General features: G+C 34.5%; 1 protein-coding gene across 4 annotated transcripts in view; it reads right to left on the reverse strand.

The window, feature by feature from the left end:
* Nucleotides 1–22,211, reverse strand: part of LOC136026569 (kinesin-2b-like) — a 97,824-nt gene that overhangs the window by 29,942 nt on the left and 45,671 nt on the right. For 3 of the 4 annotated variants that reach the window (XR_010617337.1, XR_010617336.1, XM_065703267.1), the window contains 2 exons: nucleotides 8,755–8,884; nucleotides 9–2,278 (listed from right to left, as the gene is read on the reverse strand). Coding sequence is in view for 1 of the 4 variants with exons in the window: in XM_065703267.1 (XP_065559339.1) it covers nucleotides 9–2,278; nucleotides 8,755–8,884 (2,400 nt within the window). In the remaining 3 variants the exon portion in view is untranslated. Of the gene's footprint in view, nucleotides 1–8; nucleotides 2,279–8,754; nucleotides 8,885–10,403; nucleotides 10,551–14,285; nucleotides 14,401–18,984; nucleotides 19,111–22,211 lie in introns of all 4 variants that reach the window. The other variant, XR_010617338.1, reaches the window with a different exon arrangement.

The raw sequence follows: 22,211 nt of genomic DNA on the forward strand, positions 1-22,211 counted from the left end.
AAACGAACCTCTAATGTAGCATATTCATTCCTGAGATGTTTCAATTCGTATTCAGTATTTGCCACCATTGTCATTTTCTCCTCTAATTCAGTAATCTTAAGAGCAGAGTCAGTTAACAGATCCTGAACTTGGTCAAACTCTTGAAATTGACAATTATTAACGGCAAGTTCTCCAATCTTAACCTGCAATGACTCAGCTTCAGCAATTTTTGCGTCTAGTTTCATCTGAAAGTCTTTTTCACACTGAACAAAACGCAGCAATTCTTGTTCTTTCTCATCCTGGATGACTGTTAGTTCTTGACGTAATGACAGAATCTCTTCATTCCCTTTAGAAATGACTTCATTTAGTTTTTCTTTTTCATTTTCAGCAGAGGATATTTGTATTTGAAGTTGGCCTTCCATGTCCGAAATTCGTATTTTTAAATGGTTAATTGATTCTTTCTGATCATCAATTTGTTTTTGTTTTTCTTGAACCGAAGCGAGTAGCTGTTCATTTTCTTCTTGCAGAGTCTGGCTGTTGGCTTTGAACATGACCACTTCATTTTTAAGGTTACCTAAGCATATTTTTAGCTCTTCATTTTTAACATCATCTTTGATATTAGCTCGGGCTTCACTAAGTTGTGCAGTAGTCTCGTTTAAACTTTTCTTCAACAACTCGATTTCTCTAACTTGTTCATTCAATACAGTCTGGTTAGCTTCCAACTCACTAATATGTCCATTCAAGCTAGCCAAAAGCTTTTTCTGTTCATTAATCAAGCCTTCTTTTTCGTTCAGATTGTCACGTAGTGTTTTAAGTTCTTCTTCAAAGCCTTCTTTGTGTATACCTAAATCTCTGATCTCAATTTGGAGGCTAGAAACATGCCCTTCCAATTCCGCAATCTTCACCATAGCTTCCCTATTCTTTTCTTGCTCTTCTTCTATTATTTGTTGATGATTTTTAGAAGCGACATCCTTATCAGAATAAGCCTCATCAAGTTTTGATTGAAGTGCATTAATGTTCACTTCTAGGACCTTTAAATCAGATGGGCGTTCAGTCAATTTTGACTGCAATTCAGCCACTTCTTCCAACGCCGATTGGTTACTCTCGTTCGTACTCTTTAATGACTCCAAAGAAAGTTGAAGACACTTAACCTCTTCATTCCTGGATATAAGTTTTTCAGTGTAAGATTCAACTTCATCTTCAAGCTTTTTGGTCAGGTCTTCCAAGAGATTAATTCGTGATTTTTTTTCATTCATTTCTTTTTCATAACTCTGCTTAACTTCTTCAATCTCAGTTTCATAGTAAGCAACTAAACATATCGTAGTATCACTGGCTTCTTTAGTTGATACTAATTCCTCCTTAAGCGTATTAATTCTCTCTTTCAAATCTTTTGTTTCTTCAAAATGACAATGAGTTCGGGCAATCTCTTTTTTAAGATTTTCTATCTCTGTAAGGCGATATTCAGCTAGCTTGGTTAATGACTCTGATGATATTTTTGTATTTTTGATCTCCTCTGATATTTCAACAAATAATCTTGTTTTCTCGTTCAAATGCTTTTCCAAAACGTCCTTTTCATGGGAAATGGTTTTGATGTCACTTTCCAAAACCTCAATTTGTGATTCTGACTCTTCATAATGGTTCTTGGAATCCAGGAGAGTTTTTTCAAAGTTGGCTAACTTGCTAGAGAGATTATAGATGGCATCTTCTTTCTCTTGGATTATTTTTTTGTATTCTTCACTCATTTCTTTTTCTTGTTGCAATTCTTTGATTTTGGTTATGTAGTCACCAGCGAGACAAATGGCTTCATCACTGGCTTTCTCTTGAGCTGATTTTAATTCTTCTTGAAGAGTGTTAATTCTTTCTTTAAATTCTACTGTTCCTTCAAATTGACAATGAGTTAAGGCAATCTCTTTCTTAAGATTTTCAATCTCTGTAAGACGATCTTGAGCTAACTTAGTTAATGATTCTGATGATGTTTGTGTATTTTTGATCTCCTCTGAAATTTCAACAACTAAACTTGTTTTCTCATTCAATTGCTTTGTCAAAACGTCCTTTTCATGGGAAATGGTTTTGGTGTCACTTTTCAAAATCTTAATTTGTGATTTTGACTCTTCATAAAGGTTTTTCAAATCTAGGAGATTTTTTTCTAGGTCGACTATTTTATCAGAGAAAGTATGGATGATGTCTTCTTTGTCTTGGATTGTTAGGTTGTATTTTTCTTGGTCTTCTTTGATTACACCCTTGAGAACGGCCAGCTGATTCTTGACAACTTCAATTTCATTAGATGATAATGTTTCAGCTGAAAATTAAATAACAAAATCAATTCAAAAATAAGAAAATTAAATCTGTTTAATTCGGTACATTCAGAAATATTCAATGCTTTATCAGTATTATACAAGGAAATTCTCAACTTATATTTACAAAAATATTAAATTCTAAATACTTTCTTCGTAATTGTCAGTCTTTTTGCCTAATGAAGAACTCAACAAAGCATGTGTGTGACGTATATATATATATATATATATATATATATATATATATATATATATATATATATATATATATATATATATATATTCTATGCTAGATTGTAGACTAATTTCTCCTAAAATGTTCCAGGGCATTTCTAAAGCATTTTATCCCTTAGCCCATGAAATATTTGGTCAAAGCTGTCGAATTTTGTTATAAGGGAAAATGTTATTTTTCGGTTATGTCTTATTTAAATTGTAGTTTCTCTTGAACCACTTTTCTGCTCATCCTTAGAAGTAAATTATGGCGTTCCCCAGGGATTAATTTCAGGGCCTGTGGTATTTTCATTTCATACAAAAATCTGTTTTATATGGTATATAAACAAACACCTATAAGTTATTGTAGACTGGACCACCTACATCTTTTCACATCCTCAGTGGCAACTACAGTTCGCCACTTTCAGATGATGTACATGCTTCTTTCTGTGATGACCACGCCGTCGGTACTTTTGGAACAAATGAATCAGAGCTTAGGTCAAATCTAGCATTTTTTTTCTCTCTCTTTCTAAATTCAATGGTTTGATGTTAACATATTACCCTAAATTTACCCAAAAATTGAAGTTTCTTTTTATTTTCTCACACGTTTTTTATGTTTTTCCTCAGTTATCTAAAATCCACCTGTCAAATCGGACTAGATCTAAGGATTGATACGTCCGATTCGTAGGCATTCTTATTGATAAAAAACTGTCTCTCAAAAGTGACACTGATTAGATTAAAATGAAGAGATACAGAAGTCTTATGTTTTTAAGAAAGCTTAAGCATACTTTTCCCTCTTTTTAAAATCACTTTCTCAGGTTTATTATAAAGTCAGGAATGTAATCGTTCACAAGTTATCCCTTTACTAGCTCTTGAGTCACTAAATATTCTTTTGTGAGCATCTTCTACTTTTTCTGAGGTTCCTGGTGACCTCCCTTAGCCCCTGTGTAGTACGTCATCTTCTATCTTTGGTTAAAACAATTATCATTTTCATAATACAAATTACATTCAAATTCCTTTTATTCCCTGCGTAAGGTCGGTTTTCACTCTTATAATTGTTAATAATGCTGTAGGGAATAAGATGCCTGAATTCGCTCGAAAGTGCCACTCCTTTAGCCAATTCCAAAAAATTGTAAAACATTTTTGGTTTCCTAGAATTTTTAAATTCCTTCTTTTCTTTGCTATTCTTTTTCTCTTTTTTGTGTTGGACTGATTAAGTCAATTTATTTATTCAATGCATTTAAATTTGTTCTTCTATTTTCCCCCCTTTTTTGGTGAGTGATATTTATCTGTATAACCTTTTTTTATTTAATGCTTATTTGAATCATACATCTCCCCCTCCTTTACAGGCTTAGGAGCCTTATGGGGATTACTACCATGTATTCAATGTATGTTTAATTAATTGTAAGTAAATTTTATCTTGTTAGGTGTGTTGCTTCAACAGTTAACTATAATTAAGCCAATGAGAATATAAAATAGTGTGAAACAAAAAATCACCAACTGGGATTAAACCTCCATTAAAAAAAACAAAAACTAAAAAACTTCACAGGGTGGCATCATTACTCAGATAGAAAAAAGTAGGGTTGATAAAATTCATACATAGCGTCCTGTAGGGGTACAGTGGGTTATATCTCAGCTTGGTAATACGAAACCCTGAGTTCAAACCTGGCTGTATAAGCACAGTGCAGGGCTCAAAATTTGATTCCGTGAATGAGATTATGCGGATGCGTCTCCAAATTAATCCAAACAAGAAGAAGAAGATAAATAGGCATATATAATAGTTTGAGCAACCTCTAAAAATGGTTTGGGCCTTGGGTTTCACTCCCATCATAGTATCATTGATACTAGATCAGTACTGTTTTACTATTCTTTTTATTTTTCATTCAAGTAGTATCATTGGACCATTCAAGTACCGTCTTCAAGACATGTCAGTTCTACACGCAGTTTATTTACTATTATTATTCATTGATTTGTTCGTTATCTATTATTGTTCGTTATATTTATTGTAGTCTAATGACTCAAATAATATCACGATGAATAATCTTAGAAGAGTCTTAGCTACTCGGCCCCCGGTTAATCGTCAAAGGGAACGTATCAAGTACCATGTGCCCACGGAACCTGAGACATGGGTGGAATTCATCGAAACTTAGAAAGGCAACTAAAAGGGCAAGAAAAGTCCTGAATTTGAGCAGAAGCCCTGAATCTTTTGAGTCTCTTCTGAGCAGCCAGATTTTGGAAACCAACGTTTTTTGTTCCCTTTGAATGGAACCATAAGGGAATCGCTAGGGAATTGAGCAAAATTGTCCCTGAATCGATAGAAACAAAGCGAATTCAATTATGCATCTTTAAATAGAAACATAGCGCATGCAAAACTTGGTCTAAGAAAAATTCACCTCGAGCAAAATCGAACTTCAAAAATTTAAACAAAACGAAAATACTTAAGGCGTTAAAAACACAATCCACAACAAACATAACCAAGGAAAATCCATCTACTCAGCATGGGAAAATCAACCACTTGGGAAAGCCAACAAGCATAATCTCGGAATGCTCAATACAGAAGAAGATATCTTAAAACCCGAAATATACAAAAATGTTGCTCCTGTTAATCTTGAATCATACCAGGACACAAGGACAGACTTCAAAAGTGATTTGGCCTACCGGTCCCAGGCCTACTGGAGAACCTATCTTAAGTTTCAGGCCTAGAAACCCGTTTTACGCGTTTTCAGTACCATGTACCCGCGGAAGCAGTGGCATCGGTAGAATTCATCCAAACTTCTAAAAGTCTAAACGTCTAAAAGAGCAAGGGAAGTCCTGAATTTAAGTTGAAACTCTGAATCCTTCTGAATAACCTATGAGCAGCCAGATTTTGGAAACGCCCCCTTTTTGTTCCTTTTGAATGAAATTACTTTGATAAGGAATAACTAGGAAATTAAGCAGTTGTCCGAAGAACGATGGAAATAAAGTGAATTTAAGCAATAATACATCTATTAATGGAGATATAGGGAATACATACCTAAGATTTTGTACACTAATCTAATAAAAAACAATATTATGCAATCTAAAATAAAGGTAAAATTATGAACTTGTATATAGAAACAAATTCAAGCTAAACGCCCTGAATTTGAAAATACATTTTTAACTTCCATGATACTAATACGCTAAGACTCTACGTTTGGGCTTTTAATTTGAATTTGATTTGTACCGGGGAGTTTTTCATCGTGAGTTGCTTTAATGGTACTTATTTAGTGTTTCTTCTTGTTCGCTGAGGACGGTAACTGGTCAAGGCTGAATTGAACCGTAATGTTTTTCTTAAAGGAGGGGGGGGCCAAATACCCAAAAATACCATTATTGGTTACCATTTCTCAAATATCGAACAGACAGAGAATTCTTCAGACTCCCACTATACTACTTTCCTCCCTATCTCTTCAGTTTACAAGTAGGGCTCTGGGGAAAACCATGATGTGCTGTCGTTAAATTTAATTATACTGCTCTTCTTAAAGGGGGGGAGGGGGCTTTATCCAGTACAGGTACTCATCCACTCTTTTTTGTGTATTTCAATGGTTCTTTATTCATAAATAGGAAGTGTATAATGAAGCTCCAATTTTTCCCATTTTTCTTCAGATCAATATTAGTGATAAGAGTCCCATTCTTGCAAAAATTAATTTGAAAAACTTTTTTTTACAAAATAAATTTTTCAAAGAAAAGTAAAGAGCTCGAAAAAGCCAAAAATTAGCAGAAATAAAGTCAAATAATCTTCCAAGCGTAAAACTACCAAAAATCACTATCAATAAATAAATAAAAATCAAAAAAGAGAGAAACTACAATAAATAGCCAAGTCGAACTCAAAACGAGCAAAAACCAACATGAGTACGAACAATCTTATTAAACAAACAATAATCACCGGGCAAAGATCTGTCCCCTGGTATGCAAATTATTATTGCTTTTTTCACATTTAATGCGAAGCAATTAAGGATCTTAGAATAATTTAACAGCTATCAATGCAAAAATATCTTTCTGAAAAAGCTTGGAATCAACCGGTGTGCCAGTAAACAATTTGCACTTCAAAACTCCACCTGCTGATCCTGAAGACTTTCAACCTTAAGGTCTGTCTCTAATTTCAGTCAGCAGACGATTTATGAAAATACTCACGGGGCACGAATTTCCCCAAAGTCATAACCTATCTAGATTGTTTTTTCACACCGAAAATGGTAGTATATAAATTTTTGAAAGAATTAAAGTGCCAACTTTCGAGAAAAAAAAATAAACATGTGTATTTACATATATACAATTATTGCTAGTTTAATATATATGACGTTAGAGATCTTCTGTCTGGAGGCTTATCTTGTTACAGTTGTATGTCTGCAAAACCATAGGCTAATGTCTGGAGACTGATCTTGCTGTACATTTACTTATCCCCTTTTACTACGAAATTTTCAAGGGTTCAACCACTTTTCATTTTACTTATTAGTTATACAAGAAACTATGAGAAAGTTCCATGACTCAAAATTGGCATGTTGTGGCCGTTTGAAGGTATAGAATCGTATCAATTCGGCTGTGTTTAAAGCTTGTCAGTTACAAACTAGGATTTGACATTTTTCTCATTTTTCTTTTTTCTCATTTTCATTTCTCATTTTTATTTGTTCAGCTTTCAAGGTATCAACACACGTTGCTTTATTATAACGATGATCCGATAAATGAGAGTAAGAAACCGTTAACGTCAGAGCTCTTTCGAAGGATCAGAATCGAATAAATTTTCCCGACTCTCAAAAAGATCCCAGGGTGTGATCAAGCTTCTCTTTAAAAGAAAAAGAAAAAAAAAATCTGTTTTTCATCCAAATAAAAGATCATACTTCAACTCTCTAAGGCTGGATAATCGAATGCGCATGCTGTGACTTGCAAATATCACAAAAACTAATCTAGGTAGCATTAGATAGTGCTTAAGTCTATTCTCGAAGAGATTTTGTCGAGATTTAGCTAGCGCTAATTTGAGCCAATAAGATTTCTGATGGGCTGAAACGTCTATGAAAAATTCTGATCGGCTCAAATTAGCGCTGGCTAAATTCCAGTGTGAGTAAAACCTAAACCCAAGCCAGAATTAAAGTATAACAGCACAAACTTGCACTAAAATGAGCAGATACATTTTGCCTAGTAAAACTGCTTAAGACCTACATGGACAAAGATTGTTTTTAATGAGTATTCTTTTATTCTTTTTATGAATAAAAAGAAAAAAAAATTTCTTTCTCTTTTATTGATTTCGGAAAGTATACTGAATTCCTTTGAGCCAAATGCCATAAAAATACTGTAGGTTCATAAAGAACAATTCTTACGAACTGATTAAAAGTAATCTGAAAAGCAAATTTTGTATAAGAGCTATCTAAGGGAACAAAGCAAATTTGTTAGCAAATTTACCAGAAAATAATACTAAAGAAAGACAGAAAAGAAAATACAAAGATCTAAACAGTTAATAAGACCACATTGGCTAAGAATGACAACAGAGCAAATGTAGAACAAGGTAGAAAAATGGTACTAATCATAGCTAGTGAAAAAAAGAAACTGCAAATAATCTGGCTGGGACCTCGCATAATCATCATAAGACCAAAAAAAAAGAATAAAAAACTATAGGGGAAAGTTAACAGGATAATACAAAAAGAAAAATATATAAAAAAAATTGGAGAAAAGGCAACTGAATACGTCTGGTGAGCCATTCAACATCTGGTTTTTCTTTCATTTGGCTTTCCACTGTTGCTTGACTTTTACTTATACTTTACTTTTCCTCCTTTTTCACTGGTTGTGATCTACCACGTTTTAATTCATTGCCCTACGTTTTCTCACTATATCATAAGTTGATCCCTACATTTTTTCGTTATATCTTAGGTTTCTACAAAATTCATCAAGCTATTCTTTTGAAACATAATATTCCTAAAACGTACCAAAGTACTGAGGAAAAACTACTACTATTATTACTACTACTAAGAACTTACTTCAGCACCAAGCCACCGGAGGCCAACAAAGCTACGCACACTCCTCCTCCATTCTAATCTACTTAAAGTCTCCCTCTTTACACCCTCCCAGGAAGTTCCCATTTCCCTTAAATCTTTATGACATCCTTCCACTCCAACAGCAAACGTCCCGCTATCCGTTTAGCCCCAGACGATTGGCCAAAAAGGACAATCTTTGATAATATGCTGAAGCAAAAACTACATCGACGGAAAAAACTACGATAGCGTAAATGAGCTTTAAAAGCAAAAAATACAAACACATAAACTCTTACATTCTTCATGTAGAGAGGTGGGTGTTTGAATGTTCAAACTTCGCTCCGCTCGTGGAAGCTCAAATGACAATCTCTTCAAATTCTTAGAAGAAGATGGACTCCATGTTTTTCGTCGATTTGCTCGTTCCAACTGCAAAACAAGGGCGATATTCCGAAATTTAAATAACTAAAGGTGACATGAATTGTGACTAGGGGAGAGAGGTAGGATTGGCCAGAAATTTCTCCTGCATTTCGAGAAATTGTTTATCATTCTGGACAGAGGGGGGGGGGGGGGCTCGAACCTTTCCCTATAAAAACATCATAGATCGATTAAAAAAATTAGAAAACATTATATACCATACACTTCTTATAATATATATATATATATATATATATATATATATATATATATATATATATATATGTATATATATATATATATATATATATATATATATATATATATATATATATACATGCATGTATGCGTGAGAATGTGTCAGTGTTTATCTGTCTGCACTGCTTCCAACATACAGAAAAATCGCAAAATACACACATACTAAATCTTATTTATATATAAGTCCGAACGTGTTATTTGAACCTTTAGCTTTAAATTGTCTTTTGTTTGTATTTCCTTGTATTTTCTCTTAGGTTAGGCTTAGAAGAAGTTTAAAAATGGTCATGCAGAGATTGATGGATGATTAAAACAGTTCGTGGTAACGAACTGTAAGCAAGGAGCAACCAGGGCTAGTAATACCCCAAACACTCAGGAAAGGAGATTAGATAGCAATATATATATGTATGAATTAAATCTGATTTTTATGCCGATTCCACATACATAAAATGTATCACGATTAAAGTTACACATCAAAAGCTAGGAGATTGAGAAAATTTGCCTTACTTTCAAAAAAGAGGGGAAATTAAGACAACTAGAAATTATTCTTTGTACAAAAGGGTTTTCCTCCCCCTGAACTTCGCTACAATTTAAGCTAAAGTTTCCGTGATTTAGAAATTTTCTGATCTCAATTCTTATTTTATTGATATTACAGTGTTAAGAGCAGTTGTTCTCAAAGAATTTAGACAAAAGCTAAACTTTAGGGTAAAGAGTAGGGGTTTTGGAGGTGGAAACCCCCCTCATATACATAATAACTTCTGTTCGTTTTTAAGTTTTAATGGTGCTCCTAACTTCATTCAAAAAACATTTTTTTTTTCTTTTTTTAGGTCTAAAGAACAAGCAATAGTTACGGATAAGATTACATCCATATTCCCGCCACTTCAGCTTAGAGGGGTAGTTAATTAAACAAATTATACATAAAATGCTAAGTATATACATTTACACATAATAAATTTTAATCAGGCGGGATCTTTTTTTTTAATTATCAACATTTGCATAGGCTTGAATGATAAGTTCTTTTTAAGTATAGTACTGACAATATGGAAGTATGGTACAATAGTTCTCGTGTGGTAAATTCTTGCTCGTCTGGAAAAATCTCATTAGAGAATATTGGTAGAATAGTTCTAACTTATTGGTAGAATATCAATATTGATAGAATATCGGTAGAATAGAATATATATATATATATATATATATATATATATATATATATATATATATATATATATATATATATATATATATATATATATATATATATATATATATATAATACCTCGGCAGCATTCCAGCCTTTTGGCGTTGGATCATAAGTGGACACGATGAGCTTTTCTTTAAGCTCACGAATCATTCTATCTTTTTCTTCGATAAGGGCAGAGACATCTAACATGACTGTCGATTGGTTCAAATTTGAACCACTTTGCTGTAAAAGAGAAGAAAACATAAGGAACATGAATGATCCAAACAGTTAAGGATTAGCATATTCAGAGGTCTATATCCAAACCCGAGCAAGTGTGGAGGGGGTATAGTTTGGGCTTAGGCCTCCTTCTCATAATATGAACAGCTGGATAATTTTTTATAAAATTATACATTCCTTTCGTGCGACAAAATTGACCCAAAACCAAAATGAAGATGAAATTTAATTTAAAGCTCAGTGAGATAAGAAAATTATAATAGGAGAATTTAAAAGATAATAGGAGATAATAGATAATAGGAGATATAATAGGAAATTTTTTTCTGCCAGAAATGTTTATGGCGGTACTTATTATTTTGAATTTGGCTCATTTCCATCATTTGCAATATTTTGCAGATATTGCGGTATTTTCAAAGCTGCCCATACTAGTATTCGGTTCCCCTTTTTAAATATCTGGATTGTTTGGATTCATCTCCCTTCATAGTTTCCTACATTTAACGTACCCATTAATTCTAAAATTTGGTGGACATTTTGTGTAGTTTGTCCAAGTCTTAAACGAAAAGAGAAAGCCCAGGAATGTACCTCCTCTCGCTCCTCATCCGTACGGATTTGGATCAAACCCCTTACCAACGCATCACCGTTCCCTATAGTAATGCATCCATAAATTCTAAGAGAGAAGTTTTAGGCCTCGCAAACAAGTGAGGTGTTTCTCAAATACAATCCAGAATGCAGGGCTGAAGAAAATTCGAAGCCAATTAAGAAAACATTCACGTGTTTAAGTTACACGACTTAGCAATTTTAGCATAAACGAAAAAAATCTAAAAAATTGTCAAAATCTCTAGATAAAATTTTATAAAAAAATTAATTACTTACGAAGAATACATACAAATAACGGATCTAAAGAAAGAACAAATTAGCTAAATTACAATGTATTTCTAAGACTTTGTTTTCCTTGTTCGAAATTCTTTGCCATGAACTGGGAAACTTAAAAAGTCTATGACATATTATTTCATTACATGTGAAGGGGTCATTCTAACCACCCAAGTTACCGCTCTTTTTCCAGTTGACATTGAATCAACATTGAACCAAAGACGCTTTCCAAATTTTTATTTTAAAAAACACTTAAGAGCACAATTAAAACCTGAAAGGAGCAGTAATAGTAATATAATAAGTAAGAATTAAACAAACAGAAATTAACAAGAATGGATAAACGAATTCTGAAACTAAGTGAAATCCAAAACTATTAATAAAGCCATACTTAGTCGAAATAGAAACTACTAAAAGTGAGAGTTGAATAGTAATATAAGCAATACCCATAGTACTTGAAGTCTCCTAAGGACCTGTGACGTTTGTAATTTACTAAGAACGACATATACACCTATATTTTGAACAGTGTTTTCTCCTCCATACTATTAAAAAAAAAACTATGTATTGATCAACTCACCGGGAAAAAGAATCGTTCAAGTAAATACATTTGTGACAATTGATTCAGATATATACTTTTAATTATACTATTAAATTTTAATTTGTCTTAAAATAAATGCCACGGAAAAGTAAACAAAACTTAAAGGATCACGTGTAAAAGGAACACAGTTTGTTTAAGTCATATCTGTTTTTTTCCTTCTTTTTCGCGTACACCAGCTTCGTATTTGGATACCCTAAAGGACTAGATAATTCTAACTTTAGGACACTACTTGGGGTGAGTGGCCCTCTTCCATCCTAAAACGATTGAACACATTCTAAACAATTTATTACCTCTCACATTGGGTTTTGATTCTAATTAATATTAGTGAGTCCAAGCCAGGTAAATAAGTAGGAAGGGGGCGACTTTTGATTCTTGTCCTTCTATACCTTTTCAAAAATTTCCTTCTTTTCTCTTGCGTTTCCAAATGACTCGCTTGTTTTTGAATTTCATTGTTTTTGAATATTATTATGTCTTTGAATTTGAACTTATTTCTTTCGCTAGTTTTTCCTTTGAATAGCCTTTTATTCCAAGTTTTTCAAGTTCTAGACAATTGAGAGCTAAAATACAAGCTTCATAAAAGAGTTGGCAGTTTTCCAGCCACTTATGAAATTTCTAGTTAAACACAAATCCCTCTATCCCTCCAATGAGTTTTGGGGACTGGTAGCCCAAAAACCCTTAGTGCAAAACTAAGAATGAAATTCTTAGTTATTAAAGAATTAGCTGAGTCTTAATTCTTAGAATGAACTTACTTTCGTCAGAAACACGTTTCTTTTTGTTTACAATTAACCTTTGTTAAATTTAGAGTATTTAGGTTTTGAAAATATAGACAACCAATCTTATAAAAAGGTCTTTTTCCAATTTAGGCAAAAAACTGTAGAAGTCATCATGAGTTTTTGCTAAAAATAGAGCAGTAAATGTAAGTTTAATTTCGCGTCTCTCTTAAACATTCCGGAAAAAAAAATCTGAAGCTCGTCCTACTAAGGGCCTATGGTGTATATTATCCTTGGCACATTTTAGAAGTTATAAAAAAACATTCAAGTATCTATGAAACATTATCTTATATGAAATATATACAGATTTTAGAAATCTGAAGGACATTAAAAGAACTTTAGATGTGAAGTTAATATACTTACGCTAATTCCGGTTATTACTAGTGCAATTTTTCTGCCACAACGCGGCAACCAATTCGAACTTCTCATCAGAAAAAATATTTTGCTGATTTTCTCTTCTTTAACTATATCATTTTAGGAGAATTGATGATTAGAAACTATTAGGTCCTTGAAAGAGATTTTGTTCGTTCAGCGTTTATCTTAGCCTCATTTAAATTGTTCTGATTAGTTCCGACATTTCGTACTTTGTAGTAAATCCTACTTGTAGTAAAATCCATTTTCGGCCTTTTTTTACTATCAGTATATCAACTCATTTTCCTCCGATTTCTTTGTTTTTGTCAACAATATTCAGGCAAAAGTGGCAAATGTTTACCTAGATTACCAAATTACCATAAAAAGTCATAAGACTTTCAAAACGTAGGTTTCAGTGCTTAACTACCCTCAACTTACAAAGAGAAATGGCGGGTACTAATACTATTAGGCACTGTACTGTGGCGGTTCTGGCCTCTCTTGCGACCGGATCAAAAGCCCGAGGCAAAAGTCCCTCCCCTGCATCCCAAAAACTTTCAGGCAAAATTTTCATTCATTAACGAAATTTTCATTTATCAACAATTTTTTGCATATATTCAAATCTGACTTTCCTTGCTATAGCCTCTTCAAAATTACTAATCATCTTGTTAGGAATGGTGATGAAGATATTGGAAAAAATGAGAATTTTGGATTCAATTTGCTTATCCTTGCTGCCAACTACGTCCTCTACTTTATTTTAATAAAATTTGAAAAATTACAAATGGTTATAACCGTTAAATCTTTTATTTGAAATTTAGCGCCCCAAAAGTTTCTTCACGCGGGGCAAGTGCCCCCTCTGTCATCTCCCTAAAACCGCCTCTGGCATTGCAGCACCGAGCCGCCAGAAGCCAACAGAGCTACCTATATTAGGTTCCCCTTTGTCCCAATCTCTTCAAGGCTTCCCTCTTTACTCCTTCCTATGGAACTTTTAAGGAATGCAATAGGGTCAAAATGAATGTACAATAGGGATAGAGGAAAGTGAAAAAGCAAAAAAAAAGAGAAGAAACGGAATAAGTGGATAAGTAGAATAGAATAATGGAGAAAACAGAAATGGAAACTAGAAATGGAATACAATAGATTTAACTCTTTAAAACGGCTTACCAGTTGAAGCTGAAGGTCTTTGATCTTCTTTTCGTACCTCTTCAACATAGCCTTGTCATTAACGACCTCATTGACCACTGGCTTGTTCATGATTGTTTTTGCTCCAGTTGCAAATCTACAAAAGAAACGTTTATTCGGCTAATATCTTCACTTGTTTTTTTTATTTCAGCACATCCTCGCAAGCTCCGCTTTTTTTGTGCTACTATTTAAAAAATGATTCTTTTCAAGAAAATTGTTCTACTACTACTAATACTCACTTCAGTCAATCACTCAATTCGTTCAGTGTCGATCTTGCTATCCTTAAGTCTTGTTATACAGAGGGAAAAAATCGAGATCGATTATAAAAAAAAAGTAGTACTTCAAACTTGTACAATGGAATACGAATAGGGCTACAAATATACAAACCATCAAGCCTCTGAATATAATAGCTCTATTCCAGCAATCTTCATTTTGGCCTGCCTTTTTGGAAAAAAAAGGCATATCCGAGATCACAGACTACGGTAAAACCAACCAGAAACCAAATAGAATATTTTGCAAAATCATCTTTTTTACAAAAGTTTGCAAGGCATAATTAGGCTATTTACCACACCTCCTCATCGTTTTTATATTATATTTAAAGCAGCTTTTTTCTTTTCTGCTTCATCTTGAAGGCTGCCCTCAATTTCAGTTTACGTTTATAAACAAGTCTATAGTCTTTATAAACAAGAATTTATTAGCTGAATTCATGGAAGATACGTCACAAGCAAGAGTATACAAACAAATAAAACTAAAGATAGTGAGTTATTGAATAAACTAAAAACACAATGAGAGGGACAAAGATTAAGAAACTAATAATATTTAATTACCTGTTAATAATTATTAATTATAATCTTTAATCATTTGTTATTAACTTCAGTCTAAAGTGGAGGATAACAATAAATTTAGACCACAAAATGTTTATAATAACAAAAAGGTCAACATTGAAGTCTGTTTACATATACTACAAATTACTTAAAATTTAGAGGTATTCGGTGTTTTGAAACGAAAATAATAATAATAATAATAATTTAACTATCATTAATGATACTTGGGTTGTAGAACATGCTGTACACGTGGTCTGTAGCAGTCACTACAACAACTGTAAAGTGTAGTGAATTAAAAGTTGTTACTTAGTTAAAAGTGTTGGAGGAGAAAGTTGTATCATCTTAGGGATATTAGAGGCTCTAGTCGTAAGGGACACATTAGTCTCTTTCTTTTCCCTTCTCAGTAGTTCCCCCATCGCTTTTCTTTCTTTGGCTTACTATAAGAGTTTTACAAAATATTAAAAAGGATACTATATGAGAAAAAACGTTAGTCAATTTTGATTCTGAATAACTCTAATGAGGTAATGAAGGATCGATCCTGATTGGTGCAAAAGATGTTTTCGAATCCCTGGGTCTAAAATTAAAAATTGAAAATTTAATAAATATTCTACAAATCGTTCATCCTTAAAGGAATAGCTGCCTCGCAGCCATTGCTATTTTAACTTATACTTTTAATACAACTAAATTATACTTTGAATCATTTACAGTGATTGAATACGAAAAAAGAAATTTACCTGAAAAAAAACCCTTTTGGGTTATGTTTCTTTGTTTAACCTGACTCGCAGCTAGCTCTGGGATGCTTTTTGTTATTAGCTTTTAAACCTTAAATTCGGAAATACCAAATACTTGATGGCCTAATACTGCAATTAGTTTGATTATTTAATCATTATTTAATTAGTTTAATCATTAGTTAATGTGGATACCAAATGTTAATACTATCTTACTTGTACTTGGGTCACGTTCGAGCCTTGTCCAGGCCCATCGTGGCATCCAGAATTTGCCGACAAGCGCCCCTCCATCGTTATCTTTCAAGTGCGACTGGCTCGATCAACTGAATCCATTGTCTATTCCATCGATGCCCGTGCTTCTTGAAAACTCCCATTGGCTCGAGGTCGGCTCTAACTGTCAATAACCATGTCTTTTTCTGTCATCCATGCTTCTTCTTCCAGTGCGTAAGGGGTTGGCATTTCAAGCACTGTTTGCTGAACGAGTCATCCGGTCGGCGCAGTGCATGCCCGAACCACCGTAGACGTCTCGCTTTGACAACATCTGAGACAAGTGGTATATCACCACATCTTCTGATGACATTATTAGAGACGCGGTCAGAGACGCAGGCCAAGAATACAGCACAGACACTTGTGGAGGAAGACATTCAGGTCATTAGCTTCCCCAGCTCTGAGGGGCCACGTTTCGCAACCATAAAGAAGTACAGAGAGGACCAACGAGTTTTATATCCGGAGCTTTGTTCGAAGATTGCATTTCGTAACCAAAGACACTTCTGAAGCTGAATGAATGCTGCCCAGGCTGCGGCGAAGCGGCTTTGTATTTCGTTTAGAGCTCCGCCCTTGGGATTTATTAGGGAACCTAGATATTTGAAATTCTGGACCTCCTCGATTGGGACGCCATTTAATGTGATCGGAGTTTCACTAGCCCAGAGGTGCGCATTGATTTTGTTTTCGATTGGCTGATCTTTAGTCCGGTAGCAAGGGATCTAGCAGCAATGTCGTATATCATTAGCTGTGCTTCTGTTACAGACTCAGCCAAGATATCTACATCATTGGCGTAATCAAGGTCTGTTATTGATAGTGTTTGACTGATTGCCACACCTTTGTATTTGTCAAGGGTCTTCATGATCTGGTCGATGACAAAGTTAAACAAAATGGGCGATAGGGCACAACCCTGTCGCACTCCTTCGTCAATTGATAGTCCTTTAGAGATTTCTCCGTCTGCTCTTACAAATGTCCTCATTCCCTCGTAATAAGCCTTAATTAAACGGACATTTTTTTCCGGCACTCCATCATCCCTCGCGATAAAGACTTGAATTGTTTCCTGCTGGTGTATAAGGCGGTGTTCCAGGATCTGTCTCAGGCTAAAAATATGATCGCAGCATCCCATACTAGGTCTGAATCCTGCTTCATTTGGCCTCGTCCGACCGTTCCTTATATTTCTGAACCTATTTAATACTATTATAGTAAAAACTTTTGCAGAAATCGGTATCAAGGGAATTCCTCTATAATTTGTACAATCGGCTCGATCCCTTTCTTAAATACAAGAATTATTACAGAGGTCCTCCGCTCTTCAGGAATGTATTCATTGACCCAGACATCCGTAAGTAAGTCGTGGAGCTCATCGATAGCCGCTTCTGGAAGGGCCTGGAGAAGTTCAACTGGTAATTCGTCAATGCCAGAGCTTTTATTATTTTTCAATAGTTCTATGGCATGGATAATTTCTGCTCTGCTTGGAGGGGCGATATTGTAATCTTCATACACGGATGGTGGCTCAGAACTGTTATGGGATGGGATGGGAAGGTTGTGGTCATTTTCTGGCGGGTGAAGGAGCTCCTGGAATGTTAATACTATCGATAGTGTAAGAAAAACACCAAAATGATATACAAAAAAAAACAGCCAATAAGTGACCTTGGAATCATATCAAAAACTGTATCGGAACCAAAACGTCAATGAGAAATCGGGATTAATATTAGGCTCAAGAAAAATTTTGGCATCGTTTCATTAATGCTAAAAACACATTTTAACGTAAGAAATCATGGTAATGACCGCGGCCTATTTTGTCGGTGAACATACATTCGTTTCTTCTCTTCTTCTAATCAGTTTACTGTATTTCTGCGAAATCAGATCATAGGCTTGTTGAGTCTTAGTTCAGCACAAAGGTATCGTAAGTTCAAGGCTATTACCCTTAGTTCCCACATGCTTCGATTCGTGGAAACACACGATTCGAGTCACGCCTTTATTTTATAGAGAAATAGCACAAAAAGACTGAAAATTACAGGCATAATACGTATAAATCGCAAACATCCTTACCTTTCCTTGTATAATCTGACTCTAAACACGTTTGCAGCTGTTATAATTTCATTAATGCAACAAAATAATCAACAAACCCCTGGAATTAGGTTAGACATCTCACAGAAATAGTCTGTTTTTAATAATTCGTACGTTTATTTTAATAATTCGCAAGGCTTGTCATATGCGATGGAAAACTTCACCGCATGCGGATCTGGGTTATTCCAACAAAATGCTGGTAAAAAATCTTTCGTAATCCGCAGAATCGTTGCGTTCTCCACAAAAAGCAGCGTGTGAAAACAAGGGTCCCAGGAAGTACTGTATCTCGAATGTCTGCGTTCAAGTTTTTCATTTGAAAACTCGTGTCCAAGTTTCTGCATTTATTCGAATTTAAGTTCTACTGTAAGTAAGTAAGTAAGTAAGCAAGACGGCACTAAACCCTTAAGGTCCAAACCGGCGTTGCTGATCTCCATTTCATGGCCCTTCAGCCAGGAAGTGCAATGGGGGGTTGGGGGCCAACCATCCTGTGCTTTCGCACACCCTTCCTGCTTACCTTCCCTATATTTCTCCAGGTACCCATTTAGAGCTGGGTCGACTCTGGCTGAGCTTACAGAGTCGTGCCACTGACCCCCGTCCCAAACTAAATAACTGGTCACAATTGGGATTGAACCCATGCCCCTTGGACACAGAACTCCCACGCCAGCGCGCCAACCACTCAGCTACTGTATGATTTCTACTGTATGATTTCAAAAACGAACATCCGATATTTTCGTTTTCGACTGGCGATAATTCAATAAACCATGATACAGCACACCTCCGAAAACTTTTTTTTTCGCTTACCTTAAGGTAGAGAGAGTTTCATCAACCGATGCAGGTGATATGGCACATATGATGGCTGTCCTTGCGTTGCCACCCAGCGAATTGCGTAGGATATGTGTGAGTTTGTTGTCTCTGAAACTTACGTGCCTGCAAATGAAATCACCAAATTGGTAAAAGGAAAATATCATGGGTAAGGAAAGATTAATAATTAAAGAAAAAGTAAGATCTCAGATAACACTACCCAAATATGCAAAAAAGCAAGGAGAAAACAATATACATTAACCAAGTCCTTTTTACAATTAAATTGGTCTTTATTTAAATTGCATAGAAAGGTTGTTCTCTTTAGTTTAATTATGTTTCTTCGTGGTTTAGTTTTACTTATTCCTAACACATACAGAGTGTACATCTTTATATAATGAAAACATTATTTTGCTTCATCGTTTAGAGTTTAAGGTTGTCTCTCCAATTGGAAGATATGAACATTACTTATCTCTATAAATGTTAGTATATAATATGCATTTATGGCTATAAGTATTAATATATAATATATATTTATCTCCATAAATATTACTATATAATATACATTTATCTCTATAAATATTAACATCTTATATAAGTGTTATAATGTATAACATTGTAAAGATTACATTATAACGATTAGAATATTATTATTATTAATATAATAATTAATAAAATATAATAATTCATATAATAAAATATTATTATTATTAATATAATAATTATGTTATATATTTATCTCCATAAATATTACTATATAATATACATTTATCTCTATAAATATTAACATCTTATATAAGTGTTATAATGTATAACATTATAAACATTACATTATAACGATTAGAATATTATTATTATTAATATAATAATTAATAAAATATAATAATTTATATAATATAAGATTATTATTATTAACATAATAATTATGTTATTAACATTATAAAGATTAGAATATTGGAAGCTACAGTGATGACAGTGGTCAAATATGGCTCTGAAGCATGGGCACTCCGAAAGGCAGATGAAAATTTACTAGAGGTTTTCCAGAGAAATTGCCTACGGATTGTTCTGGGTACCCGGCTGACTGACCGTATTTCAAACAGTAGGTTGTACGAAAAGTGTGGTTCAATCCCGCTTTCTGGGGCTATAATGAAAGAATGGTTGAGAAGGCTGTACGGATGAAGGATGACAGATTACCGAAGATTGTCCTTTTTGGCCAACCGTCTGGGGCTACACGGAAAGCAGGTCGTCCTTGTCTGGGTTGAGAGGATGTCATAAATAGAGATTTAAAGGAAATGGGAAATTCTTGGGAGGGTGTAAAGAGGGAGGCTTTAAATAGATTAGGTTGGAGGAGGAGCGTGCGTAGCTGTGTTGGCCTCAGGCGGCTTGGTGTTGCAGTGAGTCATTAGTAGTAGTAGTAGTAGTTATAATGTATAGAACATGATATACTTTTTATATCTCACTAAAATTATATTAGATGTCTTTGTGGTTCACTGCTCAAAATTTGAGATTGTCTCTCCAATTAGGCGAGTTGGATTATCTATTTTGCTGTGATTCTATTAATAAGACCATCGGTCTTGTGCATCTGTTACTGCGAAAGCTTATCAAGAAAGGGGCTTAGGGGTTGGAAACCCCACCCTAAAAAAAGTGTTTGTCGAACCCATAAAAACGCAACGAAATGAATATAACATTTTTGTGATGCATTTTTAACGTTTTACAAACCCCCCACCAAAAAAATCTTTTTTGTAACCACCCCCCCCCCAAAAAAAATAAAATATTTTAATGCCCCTCTCCCTCAAAAGATCCTTATATACCCACACAAATCCCACCCAGTCGGCAAGTAATACTGGAGTTAAAAAAGAAAAAAAAATCACAGATTGTCGAAATGGTTGCCCTCCAAAGAGGGGTAATTTTTCCGTTTTATGTGGAACCCTATCAAGAACAGTCTAAGCAGTCTATCAGAAGGGCATTCCGAGTACACTCAAGTCTACGCTGATAAGTATCCAAAATTAAATTTTCTGTAATTACTTACAATAGATTCCCACAATATTTTACAAGATTACTCTGTTTTCAAGATAATTTACCGGGGCTTTTCTTTCCCGTTTCTCAATGCTGCTGGAAAGCGACACAAAGAAGATAAGGAGATGAAGCTATGAGAAGGCGAACAAAATCTGCACAGAAAGGTGAGGTACAACGGAACAAAAGAAATGATTCAAGAGTCAGCACAGAACAAAATCTGCACAGAAAGGTGAGGTACAAAGAAACAAAAGAAATGATTCAAGAGTCAGCACAGAACAAAATCTGCACAGAAAGGTGAGGTACAACGAAACAAAAGAAATGATTCAAGAGTCAGCACAGAACAAAATCTGCACAGAAAGGTGAGGTACAACGAAACAAAAGAAATGATTCAAGAGTCAGCACAGAACAAAATCTGCACAGAAAGGTGAGGTACAACGAAACAAAAGAAATGATTCAAGAATTGGACCCCAAGCTGACAAAGCATCTATTATGACTTAATAGGCCTGAAATACGAATGGTTATGGAAACAATATCACAGAGAATTTACAGGGAGTCATCGTACCAAACAGGAATAGCTAGTTCTCTGGTTTGCGAAAAACGCTATATGGCTGTAGAAACAAAAAGGCATCTGATGGAAGAATTTCCGGTCGGCATTAGAAGCCAGTTGGAGAAATTTTATCAACTGAATATTAAGCTGAAAAACACGATATGGGTGTAGAAACAAAAAGGCATCTGATGGGACAAATTCCAGTCGGCATTAGATGCCAGTTGGAGATATTTTATCAACTAAATGTTAAACTGAAAAACACGATATGGGTGTAGAAATAAAAAAGCATCTGATGGGAGAATTTCCGGTCGGCATTAGATGCCAGTTGGAGATATTTTATCAACTGAATATTAAGCTGAAAAACACGACATGGGTGTAGAAACAAAAAGGCATCTGATGGGACAAATTCCGGTCGGCATTAGATGCCAGTTGGAGATATCTTTATCAACTGAATGTTAAACTGAAAAACATGATATCGGCGAAGAAATAAAAAAGCATCTGATGGGAGAATTTCCAGTCGGCATTAGATGCCAGTTGGAGATATTTTATCAACAGATTATTAAGCCGGATGACACAGTTAGTGATGGTAATGCCTTACAGTTTGCAAAATACATGGTATAGATATGAAACTAAACATCCCTCCTCCCTTTCCACTACCAATAAATAG

Source organism: Artemia franciscana, chromosome 4 (genome assembly GCF_032884065.1).
Source record: "Artemia franciscana chromosome 4, ASM3288406v1, whole genome shotgun sequence".
NCBI classification, from domain to species: domain Eukaryota; kingdom Metazoa; phylum Arthropoda; class Branchiopoda; order Anostraca; family Artemiidae; genus Artemia; species Artemia franciscana.